Source organism: Peromyscus eremicus, chromosome 2, assembly GCF_949786415.1.
Source record: "Peromyscus eremicus chromosome 2, PerEre_H2_v1, whole genome shotgun sequence".
In the NCBI taxonomy this organism is placed as follows: domain Eukaryota; kingdom Metazoa; phylum Chordata; class Mammalia; order Rodentia; family Cricetidae; genus Peromyscus; species Peromyscus eremicus.
The window spans coordinates 144,062,197-144,088,969 of record NC_081417.1 but is presented as its reverse complement, the minus strand read 5'-3'; the positions used below and the strand labels follow the sequence as shown (position 1 = coordinate 144,088,969).

Here is a 26,773-nt window from a genome sequence, read left to right as displayed (position 1 = left end):
AGGGATGAGGACTGACAGCTCAGGAGATCTGGAGCAGATAGAAGGAAACAGTTAAAAAACAAAACAAAACAAAACCCAATGAAGGATTTCCAGCTCATGCAGCTGCACTAGCCTCTGGCACTCTCCTGGCCTGCTGACAGCCATGCTAATGGGATTGCGAGGTCAAAGCCGGCAGGTCACAGTACCAGGAGCCTAGAGAGAGAAGCATCTCTCCAAACCAGGCAGCCCCTGGCCCCACCCACGCACTAGTGAAGGGGTTAACCTTCTGCTGTAAACCAAATACTGCAGAACCTGGTGCTTGTCTCTGAGAAATGAGTTGCAAAGCCGGCAGGGACAGGACCAGGCTAGCAGAGTGTCCAGCAGAGTCAGGTGCAAAAGAAAAATAAATGGTGAATATAAAAGTCAATTTCTAAAACTCAGCCCAAATACACTCAATTCACTCAATTGTTAATAGTGCCAGGGGAACAAGCACATATTTGGTGTGATTTATACTTTCTCATCCTGGTGGTGTTTGGTGTGGACACATCCCTTTTTTTTTTTTTTTTTTTTTTTTTTTTAAGAGTTTTACCTGGCATCCAAGCAAGCAGCCACTTGGAATTACTTCACATAAGACTGGCTTCCTTTTTATCCCCCCTCCACAATCGTGCCTACTGATGTGTAGAACAGAGGCCCTTTCCCCTCACCCTGTGCTTTCTCTTCTCTTTCATGATATCCTTGGTGTCCTGCAGCATCTTCTCCTTCCAAAGATCAAAGAAGTATGAAGGGTTGGTGTAGAATTTGAGTGCCTCTTTTCCATCATCCCTGGGATAGAAATGAAGACAAGTAGCTGTCAGTAGACACATGAGCTCCCAACCAAATCCAATATTCCAAACACCAACCAGTTAGCAGTTTTTACACTAAGGAATCAGGAAGCCATTCAAATCGATTGCCTATTTCCTCTCCCACATGGGATTCTCAATGGCTCTGAACAGTGCCCCCCCACTCCTCACAAACCTTTGCATACCTTTAATTCCCATACAGTAATCTGCATCATCAGGGTAAGAACAGGCTAGGGCAGCAGGAAGTCTGATTATTTCTAATCATTTGCAAGGTCACAGACAGTTCCCTAAAGATATATGGGTACTGTGCACCTAAGGAGATTTCCACCACTGGTTCCCCTTCCCTACCCATTCCCCAGGACTCTGTAGGAAGCACTGAGGCCTTTGCACCCATATGAAACCTGTGCACTCATGTGTCTGTGTGTATAATTGCTCTTCTACACACAGACAAGGAACCGAGCACACTGCTACTTCTTGCTCCCTTCTAGAGCAGCTCAGTGTCCAGTACCAACCCAAGGGGAACTACTGAACACATCGGCCACTGTTTGAATGAAAAGCACAAGGTCTGTTGGGAGGCACAAGCAGGTGGATATCTTGAGTTCAAGGCCAGCCTGGTCTACAGAGTGAGTTCCAGGACAGCCAAGGCTACACAAAAAAACTCTGTCTCAAAACAAACAAACAAAACAACAACAACAAAACAAAATTGGAAGCCAAGACAGGTGGTGCATGTCTATAATCCTAGCACTCAGGAGGCAGGGAGAGAAGCATCGTTTCAAGCCCAGCCTAGGCCATGTAGAGAGAACCTGTCACAAGGAGAAACACACATGCAAAAAAACATAAAAGGCTGAGTCTGAGGCCAGCCTGGTGCATGTAACAAGCTCCAGGGCAGCCGGACTGCACAGAGGAAGGACAGACTACTAGAGAGATACTGTCTCCAAAAACAAACAAACAAACAAAATAAAAGCAAACAAGCCAAGTGGTGGTGGCGCACGCCTTTAATCCCAGCACTCGGGAGGCAGAGGCAGGGGGATCTCTGTCAGTTCGAGGCCAGCCTGATCTACAGAATGAGATCCAGGACAGGCTCCAAAGCTACACAGAGAAACCCTGTCTCGAAAAACCAAAATAAATAAACAAATAAATAAATAAATAAAAGCAAACAAATTAAAACTCCTGAAAGGCAATTCTACTTGTCTTTCCAAACACACAGACTACACTTCTAAATCAAACACTAATACTTCCCTTAAAAAAAAAAATCTCAGATTTATTTTATTTTCATTTAATTTATGTGTACTGTGTCTCTGTGTATGTATGTATACACATGCGTGTGGGTGCCCACAAAGTCCAGAAGGAGGTGTCAGATCTCCTGAAGCTACAGTTACAGGCAGTTGTGAGCTACCTGATGCCAGTGCTGGGAATGAACCTGGGTCTTCTGAAGACCTTAATTGTTGAACTATCTTTCCAGGCTCTGACAACTAATAATTTCTATATTAACTAAATCTTTCTCTGAGTTAGAGACAACACTGCTTCTTTCTGTTAGACCAAGATTAATAACTGAGAGGAGATATTAATTCTTCTTGAATTTTGTATCTAAAAAATAAAATATTGTTTCCAGAAAGGTAAAATATCTCAATATTATTTGTTTCACCTATCCCATCATACATCTGCTGTATCAGACCCCTTTCTGTCCCACAACTCTACACAAACTCAATCAGACTAAAGCATGACAGCCACAGGGGCAACCATGACTACTTCATATACTAGTAACAAAGGGCAAGATACTCTGGCCTCTTCTCTGTCTGTGTGTCTCTGTCTCTGTCTGTTCCTATCTGAGGTTCTCTGAACAGGCCAGTGTCCTTGAATTCACTAGGGAGGGACACACACACACACACACACACACACACAGAGCTTTGCAGTATACCCATGTCTGATAGAAAGCATCCACTTCCAGTTACTTGTAATTACTTTTTACCTATTCCAAAGTTATTTATGGATACAAGCAAAATAAATATTCACTATCTACTCCTGTTTAGTCGGTCTGTGCATGATGACAGCATTATCAAATCACCAGAGGGGAGGACTCTAAGTGTTTTTAAAGCTACCTCCCTTTTCCATGTCTATCTACAGCAAGGTAGGTCCTTGCAAAGGACAATATCCAAAGGGTGTCCAAAACGAAGAGACACAGGGAAGGATGCCAATTACTCCCTATGCTTTGGAAGGCCCCTCTGAGCCTAGAGCAGCCTGTCTGAGGCCAGTCCCACTAACTTGCCCAAACATCTGGGAATCTACAGTTTTCCCAGTAAGTGGAAGCCCTGCTAGAATGCAGCCCTTGGGAATCCATAGTGCAGGAGTGCCTGCTAACAAGTCCTTTTGCTTCTGTAATAACTAAATTCCTTGGATGGAATCCAGATGGACTTGCTTTTACCAAATTAAACTCTGCAGCATTCAATGTTACAGTGAACTTTCAATCTATAGTAGATGCTGCATGCCTTTCAGAGACCAAACAGTGAACTCTGTCTTTGTGGCCACAAGCACCTCTGGGGTAGACAGCAAGCTCGGTAAGAGTCTCTGATAGAAACATTTCTTTAGATATTTTAGACAATGTAGTGTTTTTAATCACACACGTCCCCAACAAGGGAGAGCTGTTACCTGTAAGGACTTAGATTGTTGAGAGGGGGGGGAGCATCACAGCTGTTGTAGGTTTCTAAGACGGGCACTGGGAGAGAATTTCTGTCAAAAAGCTTCTGGTCTTGGGTCGTGGAGCTTCTGAAGGCTTTCCGAGTGTTGATTCCTTGCAGTGACACTGAGAGAAGATGGAGGGCGGTAGGAAATGGACGACAGGCTATTTGAGCAAACACTGAGTCACACTAGTCAGAGAGGCCTCAGCTGCTTCAGTGCCTGGCTGCGGCCGGCCGTCTGCAGCCAGGTTTTTTCCCTCCCGCTCTGGGGAAGGCCCACAGGCTGTCAGCAGCCCAGCCATTTCATGACGGAACAGAAAGAAGCAACACAAAGGTTTACTATGTGGCCAGATCTCACAGGCCTCACTTTAGGTGAGACGAATCTTCCAAGTACTTTTATGGTAATAAAACAGTACTGAGAGAAAGAAGATCTGAGAACAAGGGAATTGGGGAATGGGCGAAAGGGAGTGTGGGACTGTGGTAGAGCTAAAAAAGGTTTCTTTACCCCATCCAGGCTTATGTTGCTTCAAAGCAGAACTGTACCAGTCTCTCTGACTTCACCCCTTGCTTTTTAACAAACCAGGGGCAGAATTCTCAGACACTGCTCAGCAGAGCCTGCAGCTCTGGCTCAGCCTCCTTACCTTCTTCTTCCTTAGGATCCAGCTGAGTGACTTTAACTTGTACTCGGTCAACCCGCTCAGCAAGGGAGTTTACCCGGGAGGCAAAGGCACTTGCCTGAGTACAAATCTCTCCAAAAATGTCTTCTGCATATTTACCTAGAAAGAACAAAGAGACCAAGTCACTAGTGCATAGGAATGACAGAAACACAAACCCGATGACTAAAGAGTGTATCATCCACCAAACACACATGCGCATGCTTGTCCTTGGAGAAAGAGATATTCGCCATAGCCTGGGCAGTCTGTGTGTCCGTAACTAATAGATCCTTCTTGGCAAATTGTGAACAAACACGAAATTCAAAGCAGGATGAACAAAATCAAAAGGTGCAGTGTCAACAAATTAGTCTTGGAAGAGCAGACAGTGGATGCGAACCTTTGTCCATGGCTCTGAGCCCTCCTAGTCTGTCAAGCACCTTGTAAAACGGCTGGAGAGCAGACTGAGAGGTAAGAGGAGCTACCAGGTGTCCACGATTAATACACTAGATGAGAAATTACTTCCACAGTAGAATTTCAAAAGTCCACTGAAAACCAAGAAGAGGGGGTATCTATCTCTAAGGAGCCTGAACTTGCCCACACCCACACAGAGATGCAGAGCTGCTTCTAAGCGGGCAAAGGTCATCTCACGTCCTCTAACCCACAACTTTCAAAGTCTTTGCTCTAGGTTACAATCCTTCAAATCTACACCCCAGGGAACAAGTGAAAAGCTGAAACGTTCAAGCCCTCCCTAAAAAACAACACACCACTGGTCTTTTCCCACAATGTCTCGCTTTTTAAAACAAGAAAGGAGCTCTGGACTTTCAACCCTGAATGCAAGGAGAATTTGCAACCAAAGAAACAGCAATTTGGAACTACCTCCATTATCGTTATTCAGAGCCACAAGGTCCTTTCTCACTAGGAACAGAGGAAAGAGGTAGGAACGGATAAATTACCATCTCACTGTCACTCACAAAGCAAAGGCAGACATAAGTGACTGCCCAACCTAAAGATATTGTGAGACCTATTTAAAGTAAGATCTCTCTTTTTTTTTTTTTAAAGCTTCTAAGCTTAGTATGTATTTGAGGGGGAATTAGGCTAACCCAGTGTGAAAGGCCAAGCAACGCCCTCAGGGTGAACTACAGCTAACCTCTCCAGTGGAACCAGAGAACAAGGGCATTGTGAACTAGTGGTGAATTTAAGTCAATAAGGGGTTTCTAACTGCAGACTGCAAGGTCCCGTGCAGCAACAACCAAGGGGAATGCCTGAGCTCAGAGGACTCAAAGTGGCCAACAAGCTGCACTGCTGCTCTGTGTGGAGAGGATCCTATCCGATTTCTGTTGTCGATATGACAATGTTCCTGCTCCACCAAGTAACGAAAAACTGTATTTGGGAAAAAAAAATCCAAGAAATATACAACATTATGCATGGAAAATAAACCAACCTTAAAAAATACCCAACGATGATGGCTTGTACCTGTAACCTGAGCACTTGAGAGGCTAAGGATGATTGCTGTTAGTTCAAGGCCTGCCGGGGCTACATAGTGAGACGCTGTCTCAAAACAAAACAAAAGCAAAAATGCAACTGCTTTCGCAGAAAAGAAAAAATACAAGCCAACCTGTCTTTCTGTCTCCAAGAAAGGACCCAGATTTTCTGTTCCTTAGTAGAGAAGATGGTAACAGTGTGGCATCAGGTAAAAAAAAAAATCTCAAAAAGGAGCCGGGCCGTGGTTGCACACACCTTTAATCCCAGCACTCGGGAAGCAGAGGCAGGTGGATCTCTGTTGAGTTTGAGGCCAGTCTGGTCTACAGAGCTAGTTCCAGGACAGGCTCCAAAACAACATAGAGAAACCCTGTCCCAGAAAAACAAAAACAAAAAACATCTCAAAAAGGACCTCAAAATACAAAATTAGTAACTTTTTTCCCCCTCTTTTTGAAACAGGGTGTCACTATGTAGCCCTGGCTGGCCCAGAACTTGTTGTGTAGACCAGAAAGCCTAAGTTTAGAGAATGTAAAGTGGCCTTTTCACCATTAGCAGAAGCTCTGCATCTCTGTGTGGGGTATGGATAAGTTCAGCCCCTTAGAGACACACTATCTTGGTTTGAAATTCTACTAAGTAATTTCTTATCTAGTGTAGTAATCATGGACAACACAAGGTTGTTTCTCTCTAGAGCCTGCAAGGTGCTTTTCAACTCAAGAGATCTACCTGCCTTTGCTTTCCAAGTGGTAGAATTAAAGCTACATTCCCAGCTTTTCTCTTCTTCCTGTTTTTTTTTCTTTTCTGTTTTGTGTCCCTGTTCCCCCCCCCACACACACACACACACAGGGCTTCTCTATCTAGTCATGGTTGTCTTAGAACTCACTCTGTAGACCAGGCTGGGCTTGAACTCAGAGATCTGCCTGCTTCTGCTACCTGAGTGCTGAGAGTAAAGATGTGCGCACCCCACCCCCTGCCCCCCAGGCTCCTCTTCCCCACTGTAAAATCAGGTCAGGCTCTGGGCACACTCACAATCACACTATGGAAAATGGAAAAAGTAGCGGGCCTCAAATCAGAAGACCTGGGTTGTTATGTCTCAGAATTTTCTTTTTAGATAGTGTCTCACTGCGTTCCCCTGGCTGGTTTCAGATTCTCTTAGACCAGGCTGGCCTCAAACTTGTCAAGATCTCGTCCTTTTCTTCCTCGGTGCTGAGATGACGGTGCACACCACTAGTGCCAGTGTACTTTTTGTAATATTTATTTTTATTTACGTGTGTGCGTGTATGTTTCTGCATGTTAGCATGCACATGTGCATGCGGGTACCCACAGAGGCCAGCTGAGGGGGCCAGACCCCCTGGAACTGGAGCTACAGGAGGTTGTGAGCCAGCACGTGGGTGCAGGGAACTAAACTCTGGTTTTCAGTAGGAACTGCAAGTGTTGGCCAGGCAGTGGTGGCACACACCTTAGCCCTAGTGCTCAGGAGGCAGAGGCAGGAGGATCTCAGTGAACTCAAGGCCAGCCTGGTCTACAGAGTGAGTTCCAGGACAGCTACAGAGCGAAATCCTGTCTCGAAAAAAATAAAAACAAAAACAGAACTACAAGTGTTCCACTTTGTTCATTCTTCTGGTTTTTTTTTTTTTTTTTTTTTTTGAAACTAGGTCTCACTATGTAGCCTTGGCTGGCCTCAAACTCACAAAGACCCACCTGCCTCTGCTTTGGGGGTGCTGGGATTTAAAGGAGTATACTGCCAGATCTGGGTGCAACAAATACTCCAAACAGCCAAGCCATCTCTCCAGCCCCTGTGTACTTCATAGGAAGTCACAAGCTCTCAAACTCAGTCTCACCTGTGAACTGGGGATTGTGATTCTATCCTCCTCACCAAGTTACTAGAAAGATTAAATAAGCTGTTAAAATGAACTTCTTTCTTATTGCTCAGTCACGAGTCCATTCTTAAGAGTTCAGCTATCTAAGCCAGCACGGAATCCTCCCTGAGCTACTCAGGAGGCTGCAAGGCTTAGGGGTAGGATCCCTTGAACCCTTGAGTTCCAGTGAACCCCAGGAACCATAGCAAGACCCTGTGACAAAAGCAAAATCAAAACCCAAGTGTGACTACTAAATATCCTAAGTTCTAGGCTCAGGGAACCCCCACCCCATTCAGAAGGATGGTGTTCAGTTTATCTCAGAAAACAGAGTTCTCACCTGCATGACATAACCAGCAGTGAAGGACAGCGGGAGACAGAAACTTAAACTGACGTCACAATCATCCTTAGAGGAGCCCCCTTTTTAAAGATTTATTTATTTATTATGTGTACAGTGTTCTGTCTGCACGTATGCCCTCAGGCCAGAAGAGGACACCAGATCTCATTATAGATGGCTGTGAGCCATCAGACAGTTGCTGGGAATTGAACTCAGGACCTCTGGAAGGGAAGCCAGTGCTCTTAACCGCTGAGCCATCTCTCCGGCCCCTGAGGAACTTTTATTTTTAAATTTGTTTTATGTGCACTGGTGTTTTGCCTGCATGTGTCTGTGTGAGGGGGTCAGATCTTGGAGTTACAGTTGTTAGGTGACACGTGGTGCTAGGAACTGAGCAGTCAGTGCCCTTAACCACCTCTCCGGCCCCCACTTAGAGGAACTTTAACTGTAATTCTAATCAGTGATTTGATGGTTTCTATTACTCAAATGTAAAAAACTACTGTAATTTTGGAAACCGAAGTATGACATTTCAATAGGATAAAGTCAGAGCCAGAGATTTAGTTCTGTTGGTAGAGTGCTTGTCCATCATGCAGAGCCGTGGGTTGGTTCGATTTCCAACATTTCATCATAATGGTATATGCTGGTAGTCCTTCAATTGGGAGATGAAGGTGGGAGGACTGGAAATTCAAGATCATCCTTGGACTATATGATGAGTTTGAGGCCAGCCGGGGCTACATTAGACTGTTTCCATGTAAATAAATAAGAGTTGAAGAGATGCTCAGAGGTTAAAGCCCTGGCTGCTCTTCTAGAAGACCCAGGTTTTTGGTTTTTTGTTTGTTTGTTGTTGTTTTTTTATTATTAAGAAATTTTCTGTTCATTTTACATACAAACCACAGATGCCTTCTCCTCCCTCCTCCAGCCCCCGCCCCCATGGAAGATAAAACCATCTGTAATTCCAGTCCCAGAGGATGTGATGCCCTCTGCTGGCCTCCACTGACACCGCACACACATAGTGCACACACAAACATGCACACAAACCACCTGTACACATAAAGTAAAATTAAAAATAAATAAATTTAAGTAATCAAAAGAAAAGTGCCAAGTCCAAAGGTGAATTTCTCTCATCCAGACATTACCTAGACAGACCCAATATCCACCAGTATATTCCTTTTACAAAAATTTTCAGAATAGTCTTCAGGTGGTTCCCCAACTGCCTCTTAGCAAATTCTTCAGGTGGAATGTTACGTGGAAGCATAAACTGGTCAAACTCATTTTTTAAACGTTTCATCTCCTCTTGTTGAAATCTGAGAGAGAGTGCCATCCCTCTACCCATAATGCTGGGAACTCCAATATAGCACAATTTCCTAGCGACTCAAATGGGGTTCCACCCTCCAGGATGGGCACAATACTGATCAAAAGTGCTGGTTGGGGCTGGGCATGGTGGCGAATGCCTTTAATCCTAGATCTTGGAAGGCAGAGACAGGGGAATCCCTCTGAGTCTGAGGCCAGCTTGGTCTGTGGGATATGTTGGGAGTTCCTGGGGAGTGTAGGAGGGGGAATCTGGGACATGGTTGATGTGATCAAGATACACTATTTACATATATGAAATTGTAAAAGAATAAAAGACATTTTGTTAATAAAATGTAATTTAGTAATAAAAGAAACAGATAATTTGTATTATGGGATATGCAATAATACAGGTATGTAATAAGTATGTCCAGTCATCTCTGAGCTGAAACTGTTCTGTGTAAGAGCAAGGGCATCTAGTACTCGGGTGAGGGACCAATACCACACTGAATACAATGGAGGTGGGAGTGTCTAGAAGCCAGGCATGGTGGTACACGCCTTTAATCCCAGCACTAGGAGGCCAAGGCAGGGAATTCTTGCCCTTGGAGGTCACAGGATGACCTTTGAGAGTTGGTTCTCTCCTCCTACCATGGGGGCTCCAGGGACTAGACTCGGGCTGCTGGGCTTGGCAGCAACCACCTTTACCACAGGGTCATCGCATTGATCCTCGCTTCTCCACTTGAACAGAATTTTTATTTCAATAGTGTAAAATTGGAGAAGATGGATACAGAACCGTGGAAAGGAAGAGAGGGCTTGAAGAGGCCTTTACACCAGGCCAAAGAATTTACATTATTCCATCACGAGGAGCAAAAGGAGATTTTAAAAAAAATGTACTTTTCAAACATTTATTAAGCAGGGCCAGTGGCACACACCTATAATCCTAGCTATTTGGGAGACTGAGGCCAAGGTTGGCCTGGGCAATTTAGCAAGACACTGTCTCAAAAAAAAATAAACAAAAAAACAAATAAATAAAAATAAATAAATAAAAGAGCTATGTATGGATACAGCTCAGTGGTAGGAGAGGAAGAGGAGAAAGATGAGCAGGAAAAATTTGTTTACAAATTAATGGAAAACTTTTGAAAAATTCCAAGGCTAGGTTAGGCTTGGTGGTATGCTTGTAGTCTTGGCACTTAGGAGGTGAAGGCAGAAAGATCTGGAGTATAAGGTTATCCTTGGCTACACGTCTAGATGAAGGACCACCTGAAGTACAGGAAACCTTGTCTCAATAACAAACAAACAAAATTCCAAATTAGAACCAGGAATAGTGCTGCAACATTTGGGAGGCTCAAGGCCAGCCTGTGCTACACAGTGAGCTCCAAGCCAGCTTGAGTTACATCATGACACCCTGTCTCAAAATAAAAATTTCAAAGTTCAGAATTACAGAAAGGAAAGGTGAGATGTATGTTCTAGGCACACCACTGTTGGTTACAGGACAGATCTATACTGAAAGGAGGCAGCCAGGGGAAGGCTGGGCAAATCGTTCACCTGAGACTTCACAGGGCGGCTGTAATGTTAGCACTCGGGAGCTGAGGCAGGCGGGTCACAAATGGGAAGCCGGACTGAGCTGCATAGTGAGACCCTGTCTCAAAAAATAAGTTAGTTAATTAATTCAATTTAATTAAAAATATTTTAGGTTAAGTCAACAAAGACCCTACTGGTAGGGATAGAATTAGTGACTAAGCAATAACTCTTAGCTAAGTTTAAATATTCACTTTGGGGCTGGGGATGTAACTTTGCGGTAAAGCATGTGCTTAACATGCATAAGGCTCTCGACTTAAGCCTTAGGATAAAGTAAGTAAATACAAAAATAAGTAATAGATGAGTACCTTGAGTCTTACTGGCTTTTCTTTAGGAAAGTTATTTCATGTCTCTGAGCTTTCATTTGTTCATCTGAAAAAATGGGAATACAACTTCCTAGACTTGTAGAATATTAAATGAAATTACATCAACATCTCATTGAAACTGGCATAAAACAGCATCAACAAATACGAGCTCCCCTCTCTCCCCTCTCCCCTCAAAACTTATTTCCTCTTTTGGTAGATTATCTCTTTTGGTAGATTCTGAACTCCTGGAGGTCAGGGGCCATCTCTTCTTATTTCTGCATCTTCACAGCATCAAGCATATAAAATATATCCAATCCATGTTCACTGGATGAGCAGAGGGTCAGTTAGTGCCCTAATGTGATGAACTCTTGTTTCCTCAGGTAGAAGCTGACCCTGGCCCTCAGATGAGCTTCGAGAAGAGTGGTTGCATCACAAGTGGGGAGGGAAGGCCCACAACAGCCTTCATCAATGCTGGAAACCACGGGGGGGGGGGGGGGGGGGCAGGACTCCTGCTGAGTGAGCAGCAGCAGCAGCAGCAGCAGCAGCAGCAGCAGCAGCAGCAGGCTGTTCTCTGGCCTCGGAGAAGGCAGGGAGGAGGCAGGGAGCATCGAGGTCTGCACTTCCCTGGGCTTCACTGCTGCTGTGCTGCTCCCGGGGTCTGTGAAGACAGGCGCTGGCAATGGGCTCACTCTCCACGACGCCCAGCCAGGGTTCACTAAGCCCTGGATCAACTGAGACTGGCGCTGTGCTAGGCAGAGGCTTAGGAGTCTCAGACTCCATACATCATGTGGTCACAGAGCTGTGTCTCCTTGGGCTCCTACTTTAAAGGTAGGGCCTATCACTACCTAGGGGAGGAAACGCAGGCTTTCTGATATTCCTCAGCCTTCACTAAGAGCAGTGAGTGCTGGAAACAACTGGAAACATGAAATGCCTTTTCTTTCTTTTTTTAAACGAAGATTTACTTATGTGTTTTATGTTGATGAGTGCTCTATCTGAATGTATCCTGCATGATAGTAGAGGGCACCAAATCTTATTGTAGATGGTTGTGAGCCACCATGTGGTTGCTGGGAATTGAACTCAGGACCTCTGGAGGAGCAGCCAGTGCTCTTAACCTCTGAGCCATCTCTCCAGCTCCCTGAAATGCCTTTTCTAAGGAAGATCACTAAAGTGGCCTTTCGACCGAGGTGCTTATGGGAGCTGGGGTAGCACCAGACAAATGCAGGACTAGTCCAAGCATCTGCCTCTTCCATACCTCAGCTTCAAGCAAACATCGGCTTGATTCAGAACAGAATCCAAACCACATGCAAATACCCCACCCAAGGCAGTCTTATTAATTTAGCCCATTAGAGGATTACATATAAATATCTGGATTCCCCTCACCTCCCAAACAGACCGGGCTAACTGCTGTCTTCCTCCTAGAGAAGAACGGCTCCAGCCACCGTTTATGTCACAGTGTGTTCACACAGCTTGCGAAACTCCGCATACTCCAGAGACTGCAGAGTAATCTGTACCCTGGTCTTGGACCTGGGGGCTTGCGGCACAATTGAATGTGTACCAGGGTAGACATGTCAGCCAGAATCTCTGTTGAGTGCATGCTTGCTTTACTTCCCTTTGGGAAGATCATGGTGGGGTGTTGGGTAGATAGACTACCGGCACATGTGAGGCTTCAGCAAAGTCAGGCTACATGGAACAGCTCATCTAATTACAGGAGCATTCCTGACCCCAGACGCCGCTCTGCACCTCCCACCTCACACAGAGAATTCTGCTCTGTCACTGCATCTGCAGTTTCTGCTGCAGCCCTGCCTGCCTGCCACCTTCCCTCAGCTTCTTTGTGAAGCAGGTGGAGGGTGGTGGTGGATGAAGAGAGGGTAGAGGGGAGAAGATGAACCACAAACAGAGCCCTTCTTTGGGAGAGAGCAGGGGATATATTTTCACATTACCTAGGGAAGGCAGATGGGAGAAATAGGAACAGGGAGGAGAGGGAAACTAAATAAAGAGCACCAACGACCCCTGAGGGCAAAGCACAGGCTCTCCAAGGCACTCACTCAGGCTGCCCAGCTGTCGGATGACATTTGCCAGGGTGATGTTGGTCCTGCATTCCAGCTCGCTTGTATCGCTAGGCAACGTCTGACGGCACAGGTGCCTTGGCTCGATGTTCCTGGTTACTAACGGCATGGTGGACCTGCTTCAGGCAATGTTCTCAATGATGAAAAACAACCTAAAAAAGAAGTAACAGGAAAGCAGTACTCAACCACAGATTCCAGACACACTGGCTGTGTGAGTCTTCTCCTCTTCCTTTCTGGGGTTGCTCTGGTCTGAAACAGTTTGTTGCTGCTGTTTATTCTTTACTTCCCTACCTACCTTCTAGTTTAAGCATCCCACCTTTTCGAGGTTTACTAAAAAGTCCTGCTATAAGTTAAGAAATTCTGAACTGGTGACGTCATGGAGGCATCAAAATCCAATAAGAGTCTAACCAATAAGAGTCCTCCAGGTAAGGAGGCATGGTAAGAAAATAGCGGGCATAGGATCCTATCCTTGGGGTATCCACAACCAATACAGATCGGATTCTAGGTCACCAGTTACAAGGTTTAAAAACATCCCTCTGTGGCTAGGGATGCAACCTAGCTGATATGGTACTTGCCTAGTATTCATGAGATCTTAGGTTTGAGCCCCTACCCTAACATGGCATTGAACTTGACATGGTGGTACACACCTGTAACCCCAGCATCTGAGTGGCATAAGAAGCCGGAGTATGAAAAGTTCACAGACCTTCTCAGCTAGAGTCCAAGGCCAGACTGAACTACACAATTATTTTTCCAAGAAAAAAGAAAAAAACAAAGGCAGCCTTGCCTTCATCTGATAATCTTCACAATGAAATCAGCTGCCAACAGTAATTCCACTGATAAGCCTCTGTATACGATTTCTCTAGGTCTTCCTGGATGATGACTGTTAATGTACAACTGAATACTAGATGCTAGGATCTAGTAACACTACCAAAGTTTAGTCTGTACATTGACGGAATGAAGGAAAATCAAGGAAAAATTTACATGTTCAATATGTCAAACGGGATGCTGAGCCAAGCGTGTTTTAAGACTCCCTGGCCCTCTCTTCCACCCAATGTTCCTCTACTGAATTCTATACACTTGGGCCAAGACCTGTAGCGTGTGTCTGGAACAGACGCACAAATTTTCCCATTACTGTTTCTCATTCTGGTGGCTGATCCCTTTCCCCAGGTTGCACCCGACATGCCAGCACTTCAGGCTCACATGGAGCTATTATTTTAGATTTAGATTACCAAATTCCTACATTACTAACTTAAGGAGAAAACGGTTATGAGCCGAGCAGTCAAGTCACAGTGGACAGGTCTTGTTTTCATATCTTAGGAAAATAGAAAGAAATCTAAACTGTCTTAACAGCTTTTGTGCTAGGGAAAATAACAAATTCACATCAAATTAAAAGGCACAGAGGCAACTACAGAAACTCAACTATAAATTCCTAAGAAGAAGAGGAAGAAGAAAAGGAGGAATTAGGTTTACTCACATCAAATCCTAAAACGCCAGCTCATCACCAGACAGTTGCTTGTGAATACAAAATGCTTACGGCAAGCTAATCACTGCAGAGATTAAAAGCAAACCACCATATTGTTTCACCAAAACAAAAGAAAACATCCAAACTAACAAACACACAGAGAGGCAGTGGGACCCTTTGGAACAGGCTGCTCCTTGTTATGGACATTCTGATCTGCTACAAGTAAAAATAAAACAGGAAGCCAGCAGCCTGGGGACCAAGATTTCCTGTCACCAACAGCAACAGCCTAGGAACTAAAAGAACCAGCTGTTTGCTTCTAACTTTGAACCTCCCTAACGGTCACTGTGTGGCAGCTGTGCCTATCTTTGGGGTACAGAGGTGTTTCCTGAATACTTGTCCACTGTCTTAGGAAATGACTTCCATTCCATATCTCTATTAAGATCCTCCTTCGACTCAATAGGTTTTTAACCCCAACTCCAGACTTTCCAGTTTAACTCTTTCCGTCTTCTACTTACAGCAAATGGTATCAGGTACAAAGATGCACACTTACACTTAATAACACGTTAATGACTCTAGATCATGGTAAAAAGAATCTAGAACAAGAAAGGAGGTAGGAGGTTAAAAGTAGAAGAACGTTGGGCCAGTGAGTTGACTTAGTGAGTAAACATGTTGCTGCCAGACATGATAACCTAAATTCAATCCCTGGGACCCACATGCTGCAAAGAACCAACTTCTGGGGCTGGAGAGATGGTGGCACCGTGGCTACAAGCACTTATGCAGCGGTGGTGCACACCTTTAATCCCAGCACTCAGGAGGCAGAGGTGGGTGGATCTCTGTGAGTTCGAGGCCAGCCTGGTCTAGAGAGCTAGTTCCAGAACAGTCAATGCTACACAGAGAAACAAGCATTTATTGCTCTTGCAGAGAACCTGGGTTTGGTTCTCAGCACCTACATGGTGGCTCACATCTGTAACTTCAGTCTCAGGGAATCTGATGCCTTCTTCTAACCTCCATGGGTACCAGACATTCAGAAAGTACATCTACATGTATGTAGGCAAAACACACATGCATAAGCAAGTTGTCCTCTGATACCTTCACGTGTGTGCAGTTTAACACACACACACACACACACACACACACACACACACACACACACACAGCAAAAAATTATACATGTAAAATAAATTTTTAAAAATAAAAAAGACAAAGCCAGGTGGTGGTGCACGCCTTTAATCCCAGCAGAGGCAGAGGCAGACGGATCTCTGAATTTGAGGCCAGCCTGGTCTACAGAGGCAGTTTCAGGACAGCCAGGGATATACAGAAAAATCCTGTCTCAAAAAAACGACAGACAAATAAATAAATAAATAAATAAATAGAATTAAAAGAGTGAGAGAAAAATAAATTTTTTTGAAAAATAATATTAATATCCATCAAGACAAAACAATCAGAAAAGCAAGTCTGCTATTTCTTTTAAAAGGATGGCTCCTTTGGCTGGGTATGGTGCCCCGTGTCTTTAATCTCAGCACTTCGGAGGTTAAGGCAGGTAGTGTCTGAGTTGGGAGCCAGTCTGATGTAGAAACAAGTTCCAGGACAGATAAGGCTACATAGACTCTGTTTCAAAACAAACAAACAAACAAACAAAAACCCCAAAAAACAAAAAAAAAACTTTTTTTGGGGGTGCTGGAGATAAGACTCCGCAGTCAAGAGCACTGGCTGCTCTTCCAGGGGACATAGTTCTAATCCCAGCACCCACGCAGTGATTCACAACTATCTAACTCTAGTTCCAGGGGATCTGATGCTCTCTTCTGGCCTTTGAGGGCACTGTACTCACAGAGTGTACAGACACGCATGCAGGCAAAGACATTAAAAAGAGACAAGATTCTCTTCTATATGGAACTACCTGTACCAACTGCTCGTTTTTCTTTTAGATAATCAAGGATTGGTTGTTTTCTGTATAAGAAGTATGAAATTATGCATAACCCGAACCACACTAGTAATTTTACAGAAGGGAAAAAAATCCTGCATTTGAATGACAATAAACTTAGAAATGGTAAACAGACTTCTGCCTTTAGAAAACACATGGGTTTGGAGTTAGGACATACTTGGGTTGGTCTCTTGACTCTGACATCTCATAATTGTGATCCTCAACAACTTTCCTACAGACACTGAAAAATATATCTAAAATTCCCTCTATAGTGCTTAAAGCAAGAGGATAGTTATTTGTAGTTCCACAGATCCTAGGCAAATCTTCCTACTGAATGAATTCTATTCATTGATAAATATTTAAAAACACTTTAAACCATGGACATATTACATAGTTGAATGCAGCATTCACATAAAAAATTTAAAGATGAAACTCTAGACTTCAATGAATTTGATGGGTTTTCCCCTGAAGTTGCCCCTAGCTATACTCTTAGACCTCCTGAAATACAGCACCCTCTCCTCCAGTCTCTCACAACTGCGCTCCTCATCTGAGCCACAGAACAAAAGAAATGATTAGAGCGACTGTTTTCTCAATTTTCCTCAAGACTGTACATAAGGAGTGCCACTGTAGATGCCCCGGAGAAGTTAATATCTCACACACAACAGGTGTCCAGTGGCATTAAGCTTTCATTCTCTCATGGAACTCTAGTTAGGAAGGCTCCTCCACCATCAGAAGTACTACTTTACTGGGGAATTGGGAGAACACTGGCTGTTGAAGAACCACCGAAACAAAGGGTCTAATTCACATTTTAGACAGATCATTCTAATACAAGGACAAAGGTTACACGGGGCAGAAGGCTGGAGGTAGAAGATGAACTGAGAAACTTCACAGGGTCAGGAGAGAGTGGACTCGGAGACCCAGCACATCCCAGCTAGCACTTAGGAACTGAGAAACCAGAGAGGTTCCAGGAGTGAGTCTAGCCCATCAGCCCCACCTGTTAACTCTTTCCGTACTGTTCGGTACAGCTACAGTAACAGAGTGATAACATGTATGCTCCTTTAGTAAAAGGTGTCACTGAAACCTTAAATGCTAGTGCTAGAGAGAAATATAAACAAAGTAAGGAGAACCAAAAAAGTAGTTCTTAGTCAAGAAAAAGATATGAGGGCTGGGGACACAGCTCAGAGGTGGACCACTTGGCTAGCGTACACTACACCCTGGGTTTGACCCCCAACATCATTAAAAAAAGGTTAAAGTTCTAAACACAGGAAGAGTAAAATGCCCTGTTTTTAATGGAATCAGTAGATGTCTTTTCCAGTCATATATTAATTTTTCTTCATTGGGGAGGTGTGTGTGCGATGCACAAGTGAGTGTGCACGTGTACACACAGACATCAGGTATCCTCTATTGCTTATTCCCTGGAGACAGTGTTTCATTGAACCTGAAGATGCTATTGTGTCTAGACTGGCTGGCAGTGAGCACCCCAGGATCCTGTCTCTACCCCACATTGCTGGGGTTACAGGCATGCAAGACCATACCCTAGCTTTTTTACATGGGTGCTGGATATCTGAACTTGGATCCTTATGCCTGCACAACAAGAGCTCTTACCCACTGAGCCCTTTTTCCAGCCCTTCGGTCATATGTTCCTTGAAAAGAACATGATAGAGCAATGTTTGCTAATCTGGGGACTTGAGACGGTCTTATCTTGAGAGCTGTTACATAGAAAATGAACTAGAACTGTCAAAAACATAAAAGTTACAGAAAAGTAAATTTCAATTTATCTAGTTCTTTATAACTAGAGCTGCTGTATAGCAGAATGGGTTCTCTTTAGATAAAATTATGATCTTCCCAGCCTTCAGATGACCAGCTGTCAGGCATGCTGAGGGAGGAATTCCTAGACTATGAGAAGAAATTGGGAGGGGCTTGGGATAATATGTACAAGGCTAGAGAGATGGCTCAGAGGTTGAAAGCATACACTGTTCTTGTAGGAGATCGGAATTGTTCCCAGCATCCACATCAGGTAGCTCACAACTACCTGCAACTCCAGATCCAGGGGATCTAACACCTTTTTCTAGACTTCATGGGCATCCATATGCACACATACACATATGCACACACCCACCTACACCCCCTACATAATTAAAAATAAAAACTTAGGGGCTGGAGAGATGGTTCAGCAGTTAAGAGCGCACTAGCTGCTCTTCCAGCGGACTTAAGTTGAATTTCCAGCCCACATATGGCGGTTACTAACCATCTGTAACTCCAGTTCCAGGTGCTCTCTTCTGTCCTCTAAGGGCACCAGGCACGAATGAGGTGCACAGACATACAAGCACACAAAACCCCCATACACATAAATTGTTTTCAATTAAAAAAAATATAGCATGTGTAAGGCCTTGGGTTCATCCCCAGCTTCACAAAAGAGGAGGAGGAAAGGAGACCGAGAGGTCAAACTAGATAACATCTACGTCCATCTAAATCAAGGATGCAGGATGGGAGGGCGGTCTGGCTGAGACATCTCCGCACTGATTGCCAGGGTGATCTTGCTCATCAGGCTGGCTAGGCAAGTGTCCTCTTACTCCTTCACAGCCTCATGCCTGTCCCTCCCAAAGCTGCATGCTTTCTCCTGTCCCAGAGATAAGCACCAGGACTGTTTTAGCTGCACTCCCCTGCCAGAAGCTCCAAAGAAGCTCTTAAAGATATGGGCTGGGGCTATAGCTCATCGGTAAAATGTTTTTTTGTTTTTGAAGATTTATTTAATCATGTATACAGTGTTCTGCCTGCATGTATGCCTGCAGGCCAGAAGAGAGCACCAGATCTCATTATGGATGGTTGTGAGGCACTATGTGGGTGCTGGGAATTGAATTCAGACCTCAGGCAATGCCCTTAACCACTGAACCATCTCTCCAGCCCCCCCACCCCAACCCCCGTGGTAAAATGTTAAAGCACTTGCCCAGCATATACCTAAAGCCCTAGGTCTAATCACCACCACGAACAACACCAAAAAAAAAAAAAAAAAAAAAAAAAAAAAAAGCTGTAATTCTGTAGGTTTCAGTCTCCTCCTCAACTACAAAATAAAAGAACTAAGCTAAATGATCTTTGAGAAACTGTCAAGGCCAGACATGTACACACCTGTTTCCGGGGGAGACTGAGGCAGCAAAGATCACTGAGAGCTCAAGTTTGCCAACCTGGGCAAACGCAGCAAGCTGTACTAGGCCTGCCAGGGCTATATAGCAAGACCCTGTCTCAGCCAACTCCTGCTCCTCACAGGCCTCTGACTTCTAAGACTTTTGGATTTGCTTCTAAGCTGTTACGACCCCCTTACCCGGTCAACAGTCACATGTTCTACACACAAGGTAAGATGAGTCGAGATGTTGTCAGTTAGCAGAAGCTATGAGATACACAATTGACCCAAAAATATTCCAGAGAGAATACTGGAGTTAAGTTATTTATATTCTAGGAGGGTCCTAGACCAATCTGAGGGAATAATATAATACCTGAGGAAGTTCAAAAGAAAAAGGTAGCTCTGGACCAATTCCAAATATCCAGGACAGATCTAGAAGCTATCCTCATATTTACCCCTAGCAGTTTTCAGTTTAGGGGAATAAGTCCAAACATAAATAAAAAAAAAAATCTCACAGATCCATCCCTCCCTAGCCAGGATTGGCAGTATACCAAGCAGTCTGGACACTGACACCATGATGGGATTTATATTTTGAAAGTAAAGCTGGATCAGAGGGTCTTCCAGATCTCCCTCAAACGAAGAGACTCTTCAAGTGTGCACACTAGAGATTAGTATGGAATATTTACATATCACATTTGGTCAGGGAAAAGTCCAGCTCTGCTTTCTGAATTTCCCCAATTCTGTTTTCAACATCATTGGGTAGTTGTGGGGAGATGCAGAGGTCACAGGTGGAGGAATGTTCGTGTGAGAGAAGAGGAAGCAACAATGCAGTCCATACTCTGAACCCCTGCTAATTACCGACTGCCCTAATGGCAGTGATAGTCATTTTGAACTGTTATGATAAACAAACAAACAATGCTGCATTTGAGAGCGAGCCAAGGTCACTGACAACACCTACAGACTCCTAGGGTTATGAGGCATAACCATAGCCATCACCAGGAAAAGGCTTCTCAAGGCAGTTCCTCTTCGAAACAGTCCTTAGTACTGATCACAGCAGAAGGGACAGGAACCCGTGGGGATGCTGTGTCGAGGCAGTTAGGACTTCTGCTTTCACTTCAACTTTTCCCACTGTCCATAGTTAACAGTGCTTTGCAAGGGGACAAACAAGACGTTTATGTTGTAGTTTCCTCTTGCAAAAGGCAAATTTCTTTGTTTTAAAATGTTTAAATCTGTTCAATCAGATTCAATGTTTTATCAGCTGAGTGTGGGCACAGGCCTGTACTCTCAGCACTCAGAAGGTGGAGGTAAGAATTCAAGGCCATCCTTGACTACCTAAGACCTTGGATCAATACCCACTTCAACACCTTCCCCTCCAAAAACCAATGTTCATTGAAAAATCAAACCATCATCTAACTGGTAGACAACAGTCTTACCACAATCCAAGCTGATACAATAAAACATCTAAAGTATCACAGTGGGCTGGAGAGATGGCTTGGTGGTTAAGAGCATTTCACTGCTCTTCCAAAAGACCCAAGTTTGAGTCCCAGCACCCACATGAGGTGATTCTGTAACTGCATGCATGTGCACGCACACGTGCACACACACGCGCACGCACATACACATACACACACACACACACACACACACACTCACTCTTAAAAGCACAACTGTTGAATACAGCAGTCCTCATTATCATGCAAGGACAAGGAAGAAAGCTTTCTCAAAGGCTTAAGCACACACCCACTTCCTGTTGAAACACAGGGTGGGGCTGAACTGACAAATACAACCACTCTTTCCAAACACAAGGCATTACTGACAAATCAGGTTAGGTCACTGAAACAATGTCCAACAGAGTCGGCAGGACGGAGAAAACATGACTACAAAAACCAAGCCAGAGAGCTTGTGAGCTAAAACTAAGAAATTTCCAGCTCGATAAAGGCCTATATGCGGTCAGCGTAAAGAAGCTTCCTGTTTTAACTTGGCTGAGACTTGACCTAGGAAACAGCTTCTAAATTTCAGTATCATACTCCTGAGCACTCTGTAAATCCAAAGACCATCTCTGGTAATCCCCAAACTTTCTATAATCTTTGGGGGCCAGTCCACCTTTCACCTTTGCCTTTATTACTCTGCAAATTTTAGTCACAGCTCTGCTCTGAAAACTAAAATTGAGGGATCATCTTCTTCTAGGAAACTTCCCCCTAAGTAACCAAAATTAGACTTTATTTTCAGGAGAATAGATCCACCTGGTATCCCAAAAGATAATGCATTAAATTGTGAGTTAGAAACCTGGATCCCAGTTTTTAATCTAATGATGACTGAAAATTAGGAATAAAATTTTACTTTGGTTAGTTTAGCTGTAGTATACACTTAAAAAAAAAAGATTAGAATGGAGACTTGTATTCTCAGCTCTGAAAAAAATAAACATTTATTTCTCTCACTTCTTTTATTCATTTGTTTTTTCAGTTTTTAATTACAAAAAAGTTTTAACCATAGCGCATTTCTTGTATCCTCATTTTGGCCCAATTCCTTTTTAAGAGCCACTTGAATGCCAAAATTATTTTACAAAGTTCATTTACTTTCCTAACTTAATGTTAATTTCTAGTAATATCCATATTGTCAAATGGTATGGTCTGAAATATTTAAAGCTACTCATCACCTATATTGGCACTCTTTTTTTTTTTTTTTTTTTAAGATTTTATTTATTTATTAGGTTTACAGCATGTATGACTGCAGGCCAGAAGAGGGCACCAGATCTCGTTGCAGAGGGTTGTGAGCCACCATGTGGTTGCTGGGAATTGAACTCAGGACCTCTGGAAGAGCAGTCAGTGCTCTTAACCTCTGAGCCATCTCTCCAGCCCCATAAAGATATCTTTTTTTTGTTTTTGTTTTTGTTTTTCGAGACAGGGTTTCTCTGTGTAGCTTTGCGCCTTTCCTGGATCTCGCTCTGTAGACCAGGCTGGCCTCGAACTCACAAAGATGCGCCTGCATCTGCCTCCCGAGTGCTGGGACTAAAGGCATGCGCCACCACCGCCCGGCTGGCACCTTTTTGTTTTGTTGTTATTTGGGTTTTTTTTTTGTTGTTGTTGTTTGTTTGTTTTTGTTTTTTTGAGACAGGGTTTCTCTGTGTAGCTTTGGTGCCTGTCCTGGATCTCACTCTGTAGACCAGGCTGGCCTCGAACTCACAGAGATCCGCCTGGCTCTGGCTCCCGGGTGCTGGGATTAAAGGTGTGCGCCACCACCGCCAGGCTTGTTTTTTTTTTTTTTTTTTTTTTTGATACAGGGTCTCATTAGGAAGCCTTGGCTGACCTAGAACCCACTATGTAGACCAGGCTGGCCTGAACTCACAGACATCCCCCTGCCTCTGTCCTGAGTGCTGGAATTCAAGTTGTGCAATACTATGCCCGGCCCTAAGCCTGTTTTCATTAAGTAGATACATATTATGAATAAGTTCCCTCATCCTAACATTCGTAGAGCCCGGATTTCTTCCATCACTTAAACATTAAGTCACACACATCAAGGATCAGGGAACACACCTTTAAGCCCAGCACCCAGGAAGCAGAGGCAGGCAGATCTCTGTGAGTTCAAGGCAAACCTGGTTGGTCTGCAGATCAAGTTCCAGGATAGCCAGAGCTGTTACACAGAGAAACCCTGTCTCAAAAAACAAAATTTAAAAAAAAAAAAAAAAAAAAAAAAAAGGAAAGAAGAAAGAATGCTTCTAGAGGAAGCAGGAAGTGGTATGGAATGCTGACTTCCAGGAATAACCTGTCCAGTGCACTCTTGAACTCACAGAACTGGAATTGGACCTGCACATCTACCATCTGAGCTGCAGAGTAAACCCTCAGACGCTTCCACATGTGTGCCACGGCATGCACAAGCCCCAACGCACTCATCCACCCAAAATAAATGTAAAAAAAAAAATTTAAATTTTGTTTTTTCAAGACAGGGTTCCTCTCTTAACATAGTCCTGGCTGGCCTGAAGCTCACTATGTAGATCAGGCTGGCCTTGAACTCATAGAGACCCTACTGCCTCTACCTTCTCAGTGCTAGGATTAAAGGAATTCGACATCATGCTTCATTTAAAAAAAAAAAAAAAGTAAGACATTGAAGTAGTAGGAGGACTAATTAGAAATAGGAAGGCAATCAATTCAAGTGGAGAGAAATAAGAAAGGGTACGGGGTGTGTGTGTGTGTGTGTGTGTGTGTATGATCAAATATATTACATGTATGTATCAAAGTGTCCTAATCAAGGGCTGGGGAGACGGCTTAGTTAGTCATAAAGTGCAAGCATGAGGATCTGAGTCCCCCCCCCCCATAAAAAGCTAGGTGGGGCAAAAAGCTCTTACAATCTCAGCACTGGGGAGATAGGATTGAGGATGACTCTGAACTTTTAATCCTCCTGCCTCCACCTCCCAAATTCCAGGATTAAAAGCATGTGCCACGTGTCTGGTTTGTATGGTGCTGGGGATCAAAGCCAGGGTCTTGTGCATACTAAGCGGACCCTCTACCAGCTTCATTAGTCTCCAGTCCACAGCTGGTGTTTATACAGGACTCTCACCCCATCTCACTTCCCTACTTCAGGGACAGAGAGGACGGTACTAAAATAGAACCTTTCTGCCTTGGCTCATGCAAGCAGCAGTGAGTATAGTCTGGGGGCCACTGGTGGGTCAGATGTAGAGGTGTGTAAAAGTGGAGGGAAGGAGACCATCAGAGCTAAACTGCCTGCCCATCAGGCACTGAGTCTCAGCTCATCCTACCCACTGTCTAACCACTCATTTTAATCTGTCCTCTTCATATTTCAAGCTCCTCTATGCAGTGACTGCTCTTTCTGGAAATGGACAGCCAAAAAAGAGGCCGACCGATTTTACATAGCTGAGAAAGGGCACGGGAAGGAAGGCTACAGGGCGATGACAAAAAGGGGAATTCAGCCAAGTGTTTTGCTGACAGCTCAGGGCAACACACAAACACACCGTGTGATCATGGAGCAAGCAGATGCAGCAGTCTCGAGATGTGACTGTACACCAGGAGAGAGGGGAGAGACCTAGCAATCACAGCTACAGCTGAGCAACAGGGAGCAGGATTATGGAGCAAACTGCCATGCAAGTCTGTATCAATGATTATATTCTGCCAGCTGCAACAAGAATTCATTCCTGAAAAAGTGTCACATACTCATCTGTCACAAACAGCTAAGATGCCAGCAACTGACTAAGAGTCAGCAAAGGGCAGCTGTACATCTATTTCCTCTCATAAGGTCTAGTCACCATTCAAAATATAGGAATTATAGCAGAGGGAAATTATAAATACCTTTCTGCCTCAGTTTACTAGGAAGTAACCAAACCTAATAAGCACTGGGGCAAAGCTGCAAAACCATGAACAAAACGGGGTGGGGGGGTGGATGTGTGTGTGTGTGTGTGTGTGTGTGTGTGTGTGTGTGCGCGCGCGCGCGTGCGCGCGCGCGCGTATGAATGTAGTGGATTCACTCCATCACCACATTTTAGCTTTGGCTAACCTCTTAATCTCTTTCCTAACCTGATAAATTAGTATTCTCTAAGATTGTCGTGAAGAAAAATAAAATACAGATATCCAATGCATGATACAGGGCTGAGGAGAGAGCTCAGTCCCCAGCACTCACATAGCAGCCACATGTGACAGTGTAGCCTGTACCCCAGTGATAGGAAGTGGAGACAGGAGGATCCCCAGGTTTTGGCCAGCCGCTCTAGGCTAATGGTGAGCTCCAAGCAAAGAGAGATCATGTCTCAAACGAGAAGGACAGCATTCTTGAGGTTATCCTTTGGCCTCTACATGCACCCAAGTGCACATGTACCTCCCCATATGAATATAAATCAAGAGCACACACGCACACATTTATAGTCAGATGAGGTGGTGCATGCCTTTGATCCTCACACTCAGGAGACAGAATCAGGCAGATTTCTGTGAGCTTTCAGCCAGCCAAGTCTACACAGAGAATTCCAGGCCTGCTAGGACTACACAAGTCTATACAGAGAATTCCAGGCCAGCCAAGGCTACACAAGTCTACACAGAGAATTCCACGCCAGCCAAGACTACACAAGTCTGCACAGAGAATTCCAGGCCAGCCAGGACTACACAATGAGAACCTATCTTAAAGAGAAAGCAGAGTGTAGGTCACTGAAATGACAGCAATAGTAAACAGGAGTAACAGTGGTAGTGTAAGGTATGGGTAACTTCTGTGGCTAAAGAGATGGCTCAGTGGTTAAGAGCACTTACTGCTCTTGCAGAGGATCCAGGTTTGGTTGCCAGCACCCATATGGTATTTCATACCCATCTGTAATTCCAATTACAGGAAATCCAACGCCCTGTTCTAGCCTCCAAGGGCACCAGGCAAGCACATGGTGCACAGACATACATGCAGACACAACACCCATACATATAAAAAATATAGGTTTGGAGTTTTTGATACAAGGTTTATGTGACACAGGGCGGCCTTGAACTCCCTATGTAACTAAAGATGACTTTAAACTCCTGATCTTCCTGCCTGTACCTCCCAAGTGCTGGGATTAATAACAGCTGTCTTAATACTGTTGTCTGCTAATTTATCATTTGTCCGGTTTGTTTCTCTTGATGGTACTGGGGATTGAACCTAGGGGTATTTGCACTCTAGACAAGAGTACTACCACTAAATTATATACCTAGCCTTCTTGTTACTTTTTAATTTGATTTTTGTTTGTTTTGAGACAGGGTCTTGTTTAATAGCCCTGACTGTCCTAGAATTCCCTATTTAGACAAGCCTGGCCTCAAATTCATAGAGATCTGCCAAATTCATAGAGTCTCTGCCTCCCAAGTGCTGGACTTAAAGGCATAGACTACCTGCTCGGCTTAATTTTTATTATGAAACAGGGTCTTACTTTAGTTGCTCAGACTAGCCTTAAGTTTGCTCTAAAACCTAGGTAGGCTTTGAACTTCCCATCCTCCTGCCTCAGCCTCCTGTGTAGCTGGAATTACAATCTTGTGCCATAGTGCTAAACCATCTCTGTCTGAGTCCTGGAACTCACTCTGTAGACCAGGCTGGCCTCAAAATCTTGAGATCCGCCTGCCTCTGCCTCCTGAGTGTGGGATTAAAGGTGTGTGCCACCACACATAGCTCTGAGTCTATTTCTACTAGCTGATTTTTTTGTTTTTACTTCTTCTAGTTATAGATGGTATCTTCTTGAATGCTATGTAATCTTCAAGTAGCATGTATCCATTTTAC

General features: G+C 44.1%; 1 protein-coding gene across 1 annotated transcript in view; it reads right to left on the bottom strand.

Annotated features, from left to right (window-relative positions):
- Positions 1 to 26,773, bottom strand: part of Wasf2 (WASP family member 2) — a 66,044-nt gene that overhangs the window by 6,490 nt on the left and 32,781 nt on the right. The window contains exons 2-5 of the mRNA XM_059255113.1: positions 13,028 to 13,200; positions 4,135 to 4,269; positions 3,465 to 3,618; positions 684 to 801 (exon numbers count right to left, since the gene is read on the bottom strand). Of these exons, the coding sequence (XP_059111096.1) occupies positions 684 to 801; positions 3,465 to 3,618; positions 4,135 to 4,269; positions 13,028 to 13,157 (537 nt within the window). The 5' untranslated portion in view covers positions 13,158 to 13,200. The remainder of the gene's footprint in view (positions 1 to 683; positions 802 to 3,464; positions 3,619 to 4,134; positions 4,270 to 13,027; positions 13,201 to 26,773) is intronic.